Raw genomic sequence first — 12,459 nt, 5'->3', positions numbered from 1 at the left:
GTTCAAACTAGGAACTGTCTACTACTTTGGAACCGCTGTGCTATTGTCCCAGTCTTCATTTGCCAAGAATCATTTCAGAATTTGCAACTAAATATTTCCAGTGACTATCAAGGAGGCTTGAACAAATCTTAGTAACAATAAAAAGTAAAGAAAAAGTCTATAAGTTTTTAAACAATGGGTGGTAGCCCTACCACAGAAAAGCTTGCTTTAGCTACAGCTCCTCCACCCAGAATGCACAGGGTTGCCTACCTGCAAAGGTCACAATGGTAGTTAGGGAGAGAGTATGGATAACTCTTAGTGAGGGAAAGGGACTAAGCGAGGAGCCTCCAGTGTCACCAAGTAGAGGAGCTTTGCTGTTCCCTGGAGGGTAAGATTAGCATTTGGAAGGGAAAACGGTCAAGGATGCCATCATTGTCCTTTTAAAGCCAATAACTTCATTTTTGAGATGTCCAGGTATAAAATATATATATTTGACGCGGAGAGCGAGAGGATCAAAGAACTGACTACACAGACCTGTGATATGTCTTAAAATTCTTTATGGAATGATTTGGGAGAATCTGATGTACAGCTGACCTCCCACATCAATCCACAGAAGTGGTTTGTTGGAACATAAACACAGCTGCTTTTTTTTGCAGTGACAGCAGAAAGCATTATTTGATCTGTTCATTTTGTGTCCCTGTTCATTCTACAAGGAGACGTTGGACTGGAAGCGACTGAATGGGGAACATGTAATTCTATTGTTCCTGAAAGAAGAATTTCACTGAGTATTTCCTTTTTTAGATTTGCTTTCTTTAGGCTATCTAAGTCTAGCGTATGGTCTTTAGAGGGGTGCCCTAGTTTGGCTGCAGGGACACGGGTGGCACTGCGGTCTAAACCACTGAGCCTTAGGCTTGCCAATCAAAAGGTCGGTGGTTCGAATCCCTGTGACGGGGTGAGCTCCCGTTGCTCGGTCCCAGCTCCTGCCAACCTAGCAGTTCAAAAGCACATCAAAGTGAAAGTAGATAAATAGATACCACTCTGGCGGGAAGGTAAACGGCGTTTCCATGTGCTGCTCTGGTTCGCCAGAAGTGGCTTAGTCATGCTGGCCACATGACCCAGAAAAACTGTCTGTGGAAAAATGCCAGCTCCCTCGGCCAGTAAAGCGAGATGAGAGCCGCAACCCCAGAGTCGTTTGCGACTGGACTTAACTATCAGGGGTCCCTTTACCTTTACCTTTACCTAGTTTGGTTGAGAAGAAAACAAGTTTAATTTAAAAGCAGTGATGGATTTATACCATGTTTCTCTCATAACTAACTGGCCCATGATAGCTTATCATTTATAGCATCTATCAGTGATAATTGCTGCTGGTCTATTACAGCCAGGTTTCAATGGATTGGCAGAATTTATAAAAACCAGGACATTTGGCAGAATTTAAAAAACCAGGCATGAGATGCTACCTAAACTGTTGTCTGAATTATTCTAAGCAGAATGCCCTGGAACCTATTTTCTATTCCTAAACTCAACTGTGGCCCATATGAAACAATAATAGCTTACCTCTGTGCACCCCAAAGAAATGATAGTAGCAGAGAGAAAATAGGAGGTAGAAAGAAAAACTGCTTTCCTTTGAAGAGATAACCCAGCTAAGGATAAGCTGGAAGAGCTTGAGAAACAGGAGGATCAGTAAAACATGGCTTGGGACATCCTTGGCTTTCACCGGTTTTGTATAACTATAAGAAATCACAAACCAGCTTCAACACATCTGGGATTGAAGGGAAGGGTTTTAAGGCTGAGGGAATAGATCTGAACTTTGGACAGGGCCAGCTCTACCATTAGGAAATGCGAGGTAGCTGCCTCAGGCGGCAAGATACCTTGCCCCCACCCTGTAAACTTTCCTACTGCCCTCAAGTGTGCTGGAGACTCCGCTAACCCAGAAATAGTGCTTCAGGTTAAGAACTTTGCTTCAGGATGAGAACAGAAATTGTGCTCCAGCAGCGCGGCGGCAGCAGGAGGCCCCTTTAGCTGAAGTGGTGTTTCAGGCTAAGAACAGTTTCAGGTTAAATACGGGCCTCCGGAACGAATTAAGTACTTAACCTGAGGTACCACTGTAATTTCTTTTGTTCTGTGTAATTTCTTGGTTCCGTGACTGTCTTTTTTTCACGAGTGGGAGGAGGCAGGCAGATTTCTCGGATGTCCCACAGAGTGTCTTGCCCCGGCTGGCCGCCTGCCCCAGGCTCCTGATCGGCTTGCTATCTTTGTTTTCCCTAACGTTTTTCCTGTCCTTTTAGGAAACCATGTGGTTATCTACTCAGTTCCATTGGACTCATTCTGTTGATGGTTTGGGGACTGTTAGGTATCTGTCTACTATGGAATAAAATGTGGTGACAGAGCGGCAAACTGATTGGAAGGCCACATGCCTGTTGCATCCTCCTTGTGCCACCCTGCTAGAACCCCCTCCCCATGTGCTTGGGGCCATCACCCTGGCAGACCCCGCTCCCATGCTATGCCCTTGATAAAATAGTGGGTAAAGCATCCTGGGACAAAATGGAAGGTTTCCATCAGCTAAAAAGGATCTAAATATTGTAGCCAGATGAAAGCATGTACAGTGGTACCTCAGGTTAAGAACTTAATTCGGTCTGGAGGTCCGTTCTTAACCTGAGGTACAGCTTTGGCTAATGGGGCCTCCCGCGGCCGCCACATGATTTTTGAAGCAAAGTTTCATCCTGAAGCAAAGTTCTTAACCCAAGGTACTACCATATTTTTTGCTCTATAAGACGCACCAGACCACAAGACGCACCTAGTTTTTGGAGGGGGAAAACAAGAAAAAAAATATTCTGAATCTCAGAAGCCAGAACATCAAGAGGGATCGCTGCGCAGTGAAAGCAGCAATCCCTCTTGCTGTTCTGGCTTCTGGGATAGCTGCGCAGCCTGCATTCGCTCCATAAGATGCACACACATTTTCCCTTACTTTTTAGGAGGGGGAAAAATGAGTCTTATAGAGCAAAAAATACAGTCTTTCTGGGTTAGTGGAGTCTGTAACCTGAAGTGTCTGTAACCTGAAGCGTCTGTAACCTGAGATACCACTGTAATAACAATCTACCTATCATAAAGTGCATTTTAAAATATTTGGCTGTATGTGTAGCCTCTCTGCACCTTTCCCTGGAAGCAGAGTTTCAGTTATTCAATCTTTCTCAGTTTGCAGGATTACTGCAAAGCAGTGAAGCAACAATGACAGGATGAACCGGCTTCATATAGAAAGAAAACCGTTCCTGGTACCTATAAACGAAGAGGCAAAACATGAAGGAGAAAATCGTTAGTGTTTGCAAATCGTTTTCGTTTTGTCTTACTAATTACAGGAAAAAATAATATTGATTTTAAGTCAGTAAGTAAAAAACGGATTTTAAGATAGTGAGGGAATCGATAGATCAAAGTGCTCCAAATTAATATTTTTAGAGATGACCCCCAAATAGGGTGACATGACCTTATACACTGCTTCGTTGCAGTAACAATTCATAAGCACCAATACAAATTGATTCCTTTCCCATCTATGGTAGCCACTGAGGCTCTTCCACTGCTGGGTTCTTGCAGTCCATTGTGGCAACCTGAGATCAGGACTTGCCCAAGGTCATTCAATGACTTTGTGAGTCAGAAGCATTAAGGAACATGGTCTTTCAGATCCAAACTCAAGTCAATTCTATTGACCTATATTTAAGTTTTTCATTTAATAGTAAATCAAGAAAGCTTTATGTCCCAACTTCCTGTGAAATGGGTTACCACAGAGGTGATCGGGGAGCCCAAATCTATGCATGTTTATTCCAAAGCAAGTTTTGCTGACTCTTCTAGAACTTACTCCCAGATAATAATGATAATAATAATAATAATAATAATAATAATAATAATAATTTATTATTTACGCCCCACCCATCTGGCTGGGCTTCCCCAGCTACTCTGGGTGGCTTCCAATGAAATATTAAAATACAGTAATGCACCAAACATTAAAAGCTTCCCTAAACAGGGCTGCCTTCAGATGTCTTCTAAAAGTCTGGTAGTTGTTGTTCTCTTTGACATCTTGTGGGAGGGCATTCCACAGGGCGGGCGCCACTACTGAGAAGGCCCTCTGCCTGGTTCCCTGTAACTTGGCTTCTCGCAGCAAGGGAAACGCCAGAAGGCCCTTGGCGCTGGACCTCAGTGTCCGGGCAGAACGATGGAGGTGGAGACACTCCTTCAGGTATACTGGACCGAGGCCATTTAGGGCTTTAAAGGTCAGCAGCAACACTTTGAATTGTGCTCGGAAATGTAGGTCTTTCAAGACTGGTGTTATGTGGTAAGTATGCATAGGATTTCGCCCCCTTCACAAGAGCACATCTGAGTGAGCCAGTGACTGCCCACTGTTGGAAATAGGATGCATGGATGAGATATTACAATTTCATGTAAAGGAAATCTTAGGTTCTTACGTTAATCACGTACGCTCAACAGAGAATCACAGTCGATACTGGTTCTCTGACGCATGAAACTCCATGATGCACAACTTTGTCATCTTGCTCCCAGCTGCTGCTTCTGGGCACTAGTTTCAAAACCAGAAGGCCATTGTGTTGTTATTATCACCCACAAAACTCCGAAGTAAGGGCACAAAGCATCACCCTCACTCTGACTTGGCTTCTGACCCTGGCAACATGAAGCCATATCAGAGTGAGGGTAATAGGCCTGCCCTCTGAAGGTTTAGGTTTGTTTGCTTTTAAAAAAATATACTGTATTTTTCGCTCTATAAGACACACCAGACCATAAGACGCACCTAGTTTTTGGAGGAGGAAAACAAGAAAAAAAATATTCTGAATCCCAGAAGCCAGACCAGCAAGAGGGATCGCTGTGCAGTGAAAGCAGCGATCTCTCTTGTTGTTCTGACTTCTGGGATAGCTGCGCAGCCGGCATTCGCTCCATAAGACGCACACACATTTCCCCTTACTTTTTAGGAGGGAAAAGGTGAGTCTTATAGAGCAAAAAATACGGTATATATCTGAGGTAAAAATGTGGCATTTACCAGCAGTCCTATAACGCAATTACTGTTCACCCCAAATTTTGCCCTTCCAGCACCGCTGCCTCTCAAACAGTCCGTACCTTTAAAAGCACATTTAGATGCACATCTCATGTAACATGTGTAAAAGATTTTAGGAAGATACTCAGAGATCTTTAAAAAACTATAGTCTTTGTTGAAGGTGCAGCTGTGTCTGTTGGTTTGTGATCTTAAGTAATCTTACTTCCCGGAAGTGTATTCTTTCTGTTTGTTAGGAGGAAACTTATCGATGGGCTACTGTAAAAGATCCCACGTTCAGTGGTGCAGGCATAAATTAACGCAGTATTATTATGTTATATATATATATAAATAAAACACTGCTCTAGCTACCTCATGGATTGTTTCTCAGCTTTCCTGTTATTCTGTTCTTATTGTCCCTCTAACAGGATCGGCAAAGCCTGAACTCCCATCTCAAAAATTCCTGAAAATCGCTTTAGACAATTGCCTTCCTGTAGTTTCGTGCCACCAGGGACTGTTTCCTGGTATGTCTCCAGCAACTTTGTGTTCAAGAAATGTATGGGGAATTGGGTCAGAAAGGTTGATTCGTGCTTTGAGTGTATTCTGACAGGAAATCCAAACAAAAATAATATGGGTATTTGAAGGAAAATTGGACAGGGGCGCCAATTATAGGGGGTGGAAGGGGCTTCAGCACCCTCAATATTTCTGGGCAGGGGGCCAAGGGCCCCCCAAATAATGAGGGGGTCGCTATCCCTCACCACTGGCTGATTCGCCAAGTGGGGCCAGTTGAGGTGGGAGGCGCAGACGGTGGTTTTCACTCTCTGTGCTCCCCACCACTGACCCATTCCCCTGCTTGCTGCCGCTGGGAGAGTGCTGGTGATGTCAGGCCCCCTCAATGTGTGGGGCAAGTTGGCTTCGCTGCTCCCCAAAGTAAAACACCTTGAATTCAATGGGGCTTCTTAGCAGGTTAGTATGCATAGGGTTACAGCCTTCAATCAGGGACGCGGGTGGCGCTGTGGGCTAAAGCCTCAGTGCCTAGGGCTTGCTGATCGAAAGGTCGGCGGTTCGAATCCCCGCGGCGGGGTGCGCTCCCGTTGTTCGGTCCCAGCGCCTGCCAACCTAGCAGTTCGAAAGCACCCCTGGGGGCAAGTAGATAAATAGGGACCGCTTACTAGCAGGAAGGTAAACGGCGTTTCCGTGTGCGGCTCTAGCTCGCCAGAGCAGCGATGTCACGCTGGCCACATGACCCGGAAGTGTCTTCGGACAGCGCTGGCCCTTGGCCTCTTTGAGTGAGATGGGCGCACAACCCTAGAGTCTGTCAAGACTGGCCCGTACGGGCAGCGGTACCTTTACCTTTACCTTACAGCCTTCAATAGTGATTCTCGACTTTCCTGAAACAAAGCAACTGTTGGGTAGGTGTGGCATGCGGATAACATCTCGCCACTGTTCCACACCTTGCTGGAAGGGTAAATGGAAAAATCTAAAGTTATTTCAGCTTACATGATCTATGAAGAAATCTCCCATTGTGGGCAGGGGCCTAGAACCTCGAGAGCGATTCTGTTATTAAAGTCAAACCAAAGTTCACGGTTACTCCAGACTGGCCCCAGGATGTTAGCTTGGAGGTGCAGCTGAAATAACTGGGGTGGGTGCATTTCTTGTTTACGTGTGCAAGGATTGTTAATTCAGGATGATAATCCCCCAAACGATCTTGGCATCAACTCCTGGTTCAGCTTCTGCTCACGTGGAATGTTCCTCATTGTAATGGCATGTAAAGAGGGGGGGGGGGACTCAATAAAGCCTCATTCTGTGTGGGCAGAGACTTAAGAGTATATGTGGGCAGAGTTTTAAGATCAAGCCCTAAGGCCTGGGTGTTAAAGGGCTCATTGCCATTACTTTGGGCTAACTTTACTGGAGAATAAATGGGTTGAGTGTTGTAATAAACTGGCTGTGTCTTACAGTGGCATTTGCACAGTGTTCAAAATTCTAGTTTGATTTTATTTAATTTGATGTTCTTCCCTCTTAAAACGTGAGCGTGTTTTCAGTGCTGACTGATGTATGTTTCTTCAGCTATGGCATGTAACCTTTTTTACGATAGGTCTCGTGTAGGGTTACCAGACGTCCCTGTTTCCCGGGGACAGTCCCTGGATTTACAAATCAGTCCCCTGACAAAATCCATCTATTTAGTAGGAAGTTGAAAAGTGTCCCCAGATTCATTGGAAAAAAATCTGGTAACTTTAGTCTGGTGGCATCAGCACCTGGTGTGGGATAACCAGCCTCATATAACTAACATGCTTAAGTCTAATTAATGCATGAAGAGGTTAATGCCATAGAGAAAGCTGTCCTGCCAGGCTTAGCTAGGTCACTGTGGAAGGAAGGTAATTAAGCCTTTGTTTCCCTTCCATTTACCTATGAAGCTCAGTGTGTAAAGAGGTTGGAGCTGGTTGCTCCAAATTCAGACCACACAGCTCTAACAACCCTTTATTGTATTCCTGTACCAATAATTTAGGAACTTACCACCACTTTAACTAAATTTTATTGCCTGTGTTTTCTGACTGATGTATTGAAAACACATGAATCTGACATTTGGAGAGTTTGTAAGTACACCATTTTTAGCTCACCAAATGTGTGGTCTTTTTTTTCTATGCTAGGGGAAGAGGGAAACTTTTTGAAGGAACTTTGTTGTTGTTGTTTAGTTGTTTAGTTGTGTCCGACTCTTCGTGACCCCATGGACCAACGCTGGACCATAAAGAAGGCTGATCACCGAAGAATTGATGCTTTTGAATTATGGTGCTGGAGGAGACTCTTGAGAGTCCCATGGACTGCAAGAAGATCCAACCTATCCATTCTTAAGGAAATCAGCCCTGAGTGCTCACTGGAAGGACAGATTGTGAAGCTGAGGCTCCAATACTTTGGCCACCTCATGAGAAGACTCGACTCCCTGGAAAAGACCCTTATGTTGGAAAAGATGGAAGGCACAAGGAGAAGGGGACGACAGAGGACGAGATGGTTGGACAGTGTTCTCGAAGCTACCAGCATGAGTTTGATCAAACTGCGGAAGGCAGTGGAAGACAGGAGTGCCTGACGTGCTCTGGTCCATGGGGTCACGAAGAGTCGGACACGACTAAACGGCTAAACAACAACAACAAAGTTCCTTCAAAAAGGACACATTTTAAAGGTTTCATAACTTAGATTTCTACTCCTTACTTTGCTGCATATTTTGTGATTTTAATTTTCTGCTGGGGCTCAACCACCAAAGAGTACGTGCCCCAAACCTGGCTTGTTGCTGATTTTGTTCTTTGATGTGGCATGCCACCTTGATATATCTTTATGTAAGTGTAGATGATAAAGATGTAAATAAGGGAAAGGGATAAAAATAAATAAATAACATGATGCTGAAATTCTATGCTAAATTGTTCTCTCTCATCCTGGGATTAATTTTTAGCTCTCTCTTGTGTCAGCACAGCTTATAAATGGCAAAGGTGTATGTGAATGGGATCTACAAAAGAAGCTTTGTATTGACTGAATAACCAATTTTGTATTTTTCTTGTTTATTTTGGTAATGTGATATTTTCTTTATACTTTTAGAGCTGACCCCGAGGACTGTGGAAGAGTTGCCTCCTCCCCCCAAAATAGACAAATATAAACTTGCAAGATTTTTAACAGAGAAGGCCATCAGGGTATATGTGACTAGAAATTGTTTTTTTTATCCAAAGTATTTATCGGTTGTACTGTATTATTAGCATGCGTATAACAAATTTGCTTCAATAAATATGGTACCATTGATTCTGAAAGAGGAAGAAAGCGGAATGCATCCAACAACAACAACAAAAGGAAGATTCTAAAAAAATCAATTGCTTGAAACTCAAAAGCACACTTTAGCAGCAGTTTGCAAATCATAAATATTTCCCAATTTTTCAGTTTACGTCAGGAGACATAACCTCCCCGTCCCTGAGAGTCAAGAAAAGTGTGAAAGAGAGATTCTCTGTTCAATGTTCTGGACTCATTCCACTTTTACCTCTGTTAAACAGGTTTTGCAGGTTGGTCAAACCCTGCTGCAGCTGTTTGTCCAGAGGTAGAAAATTGGAGAACAGAAATATCTGCATGCAGATCAGGAGACTTGACCTCTGCCTCTCAAACCACTTTCAGGCGGTGTTAGAAACAGATATGAAAGCTAGGAGCTAAATGACACCTTAAACCTAGGTTATGGGCGCAACAATGGAATGTCTAGGTACGCTTTGTATATACAGTGGTACCTCAGTTCTTGAATGTAATATGTTCTGGAAGATCGTTCGGCTTCTTAAATGTTTGAAAACTGAGGTGCGGCTTCCCATTGGTTGCAAGAGCTTCTTGCACTCAGCGGAAGTTGCATCGCATGTTTAAGTTCCAAAATGGAAGCATTTACTTCCGGGTTTTCGGCATTTGAGAACTGAAACGTTCGACAATGGAGGCGTTCAGGAACTGAGGTACCACTGTAACAAGAATACAAAGCTGAAAATGAAGGAACTGCAGCTAAAATATTATGTTCATTTTTCACATGGTCCAGTCCTTCCCCTGCCCACCCCACTAATATTCTTAAGAGGGTCTCTTCTCCAGTCTTCAGAAAGTAGCTGGGGAGGCAGAAAAAGGTCCTCCTTTCCTTCCACTCTGCAGTTTTAATCTGAAATCTTAGGCGCAGTACTGCGCCCAGAGCTCAGAAACTGCTCGTGCTAATGGAATTCCCTGTCACAAAATGTGCCTAGAAAAATGGGAGTTTTGAACAGTGCTTTCAAGTGTCTTCACATTTATTATTTCTCCCTAGCAAGTTACTTTTACGGAGTGATGAGGTAGAGCCAGACCAGGTGCAGATCAACTCTGGCTTTGAGGCTGCTGTTTCTCACAGCTCCACCTCAGAGTTCTCCTGAATGGCATGGACACTTGAGGGCGCTGGAATGGTTCGAAGAGCCTGTAGCCATCATTGTGCTCTCCGTGACATTGCCAGGAATATGTCAGGGCCTAGAGATCTTGGAGGATAGCCTTTCCCAGCATGGCTTGTGCTCCCCTTGATACATTCACCCTCTTGGATAGCACTGTGGAGATGCCTGGAAGAGCAGGAAGGGAGGGGAAGTAAGCTTGGACAGTGATGATCCTAGTAATGGGCCCAGAATCCTAACCTGCAGTTTTGTGGGACTCTTCCTGCTACTCCCAAGTTTGTATGAATTACTGGACGTGGTTGTGCCACTGTCACAATGGAGAGGACCTTATCCAAGCTAGGAGAGACATAGGCTATGGGGTACATTAGATTCTTTTGTGCATGTGTGGGAATCTAGGTATTATGAGAGCTGTACAGGCGTACCTTGGAAGTCGAATGCCTTGCCAGTCGAAAGTTTCGGCTCCCGAATGTCTCAACCCCGGAAATGATTGTTCCGGTTTGCGAATGTTCTTTGGAACGCGAATATCCGACGGGGCTTCCGATTGGCTGCAGGAGCTATCTGCAGCCAATCAGAAGATGCACCTTGGTTCACGAACAGTTTGGAAGTTGAATGGACTTCTGGAATGGATTCTGCTTGATCTCTGAGGTACCACTGCAGTTGCACCGATGGCTACAGTACAGAAAAGCTTCAGGGCCTGGCATTCCTGCTATTGCCAAGCATTTGAATACATGAGGGTCTTCCTTTTCTACAGGTGACAAAGGGAAAAAGATCTCTGTTACACGTGCAACTCCTGCTCAAAGGATAATCCAGCATCCATAGGATTGCATCATGGGGATTTTCCTCACACCTTTTGATGCACAGTGGTACCCCTGGATGCAAATGGGATCCGTTCTGGAGCCCCGTTTGCATCCTGAAGCGAACGTAACACGTGACTGCGTGTGCGCGGGTTGCGTTTCACCCCTTCCATGCATGCGCGTGATGTCATTTTGAGCGTCTGCACATGCGCGAGCGACGAAACCCGGAATCAACGCATTCCATTACTTCCGGGTCACTGCGGAGTGCAACCTGAAAATGCTTAACCTGAAGTGCATTTATCCCGAGGTATGACTGTAATTCGCAGCCCCGATTCAAAACATGGCTCTTTTGAGAAATAGGAAGGGCTGCTGGTGAAGTAAGTGAGATCCTTTCTTCAAATACCACTCTCTTGGTTTACATTGCCCCCATCCCCACACCCTGAAGTGGCATTTGGGCCTGAAGGAGGAAAACATCCAGGTACTTAAATGTTTCCCACTTCAGAGTGAATTTCAATTTGTGGGTGGCTTTTAGACCAGGGAATAACAGGCTAACCAGTGCTACTTTGCTGACATTTAAAGCAGCGGTATAGGCAAGCTTGGCTCCAGGTTTTAGGGGGCTTTACTAATGTTGCTGCTCTGAGGGGGAATTTTCGTTGTCACTGCCCACGATGCCCTGGGCTGATGTATTGTTGCTCCGTTGTGGGCAATTGCAATGATGGCCTCTCAAGACTGCTGCACAGAGGAGCCCTAGAAAATGGTTTCCAGCGCCATCGCCAACATCTCACTGACTCATACAAGACTCTTTGTTGCTGGAGGGGGAAAACGGAACATTCTGGGATCGAATTATAAACTGGGATGGCTTCTGTAATTTGAGGGTGTCCTGGGAAAATCAGGACAGTTAAGTATTATGCAACAAGGCCTCCAACAGCTGTCCAAGGAGGCGGATGCCAAATTGCTAAAAAAAAAGTATAGGGATGCTAAATTGCTAAAAAAATGAAACTGTCGGAGCTGTCTATCAGAGATCTCCTCTATCTTGTCTGCTCTGAGCCTGAAAGGCATTTCCCTGCGATTTCAGGAAAAGAGAATTTTTACAATCTGCGGACCTTATCCGGTAATCCGTGCAGCTTTAAGGAAGAGAGGCTGGGTAGAGAGAAAGCACACCGTTAAAGGCGAAATTCCAGACCACAAAGAGGACGGGAATGACGCTGAACGCGTTGTCAAATCTGGTAAGAGCCCTTCAAATGTAATTAACCCTTTCAAATACTTCCCCCTGCTATTTATCTGTGCAGAAATTGGCATAAAAATATGAGAAATAAACGTGATTTGACCTTTAGGGGAAAAAGTTATTGTGGGTACTTTGGTAGTTCATAATGGTTTAACTTAATTATCATGGGGAAAGGGAGAATGGTTTGCATGCTTTTGAATATTTCTTTCTTTCTCACAGACAAGAGTTGCCAGGCTTCAAGTTTCCCATAGCCATGCTTTTTTTTTTATTAAAAAAAAAGTTTAGGGGTACTCTCATTTTCCTACTCATATTGAAATACTGCCCCTCAATGAGGCCAAACTTAGATTCACAAAATGTTTAGGGGTCTGCGTGCCCCTCCATCCCCCCAGGAAAAAAAGCACTGCCCATAGCTCTTGGTTTAGCTACTTCAATGTCACAGAATGCTCACAAACATTCTAGCTAGCTAAGGAGAAGGCTCGCTCACGAAATGTTTAAAATCCGCGCAGGTGAAAAAAGAGCCAGTGG

General features: G+C 44.4%; 1 protein-coding gene across 4 annotated transcripts in view; it reads left to right on the top strand.

The window, feature by feature from the left end:
• The first annotated feature begins 274 nt into the window (after nt 1–274).
• TTLL8 (tubulin tyrosine ligase like 8) overlaps nt 275–12,459 on the top strand; it is a 44,814-nt gene continuing 32,629 nt past the window's right edge. For 3 of the 4 annotated variants that reach the window (XM_083399559.1, XM_083399556.1, XM_083399558.1), the window contains exons 1-5: nt 275–367; nt 3,172–3,288; nt 5,434–5,529; nt 8,591–8,682; nt 11,785–11,935. In XM_083399559.1, the coding sequence (XP_083255685.1) occupies nt 3,213–3,288; nt 5,434–5,529; nt 8,591–8,682; nt 11,785–11,935 (415 nt within the window). In that variant the 5' untranslated portion in view covers nt 275–367; nt 3,172–3,212. Of the gene's footprint in view, nt 454–3,171; nt 3,289–5,433; nt 5,530–8,590; nt 8,683–11,784; nt 11,936–12,459 lie in introns of all 4 variants that reach the window. The other variant, XM_083399557.1, reaches the window with a different exon arrangement.

This window comes from Podarcis tiliguerta, assembly GCF_965153285.1.
Source record: "Podarcis tiliguerta genome assembly, chromosome: 10".
In the NCBI taxonomy this organism is placed as follows: domain Eukaryota; kingdom Metazoa; phylum Chordata; class Lepidosauria; order Squamata; family Lacertidae; genus Podarcis; species Podarcis tiliguerta.
The sequence above is the reverse complement of the archived record's forward strand: the minus strand, read 5'-3'. Positions and strand labels throughout refer to the sequence as shown.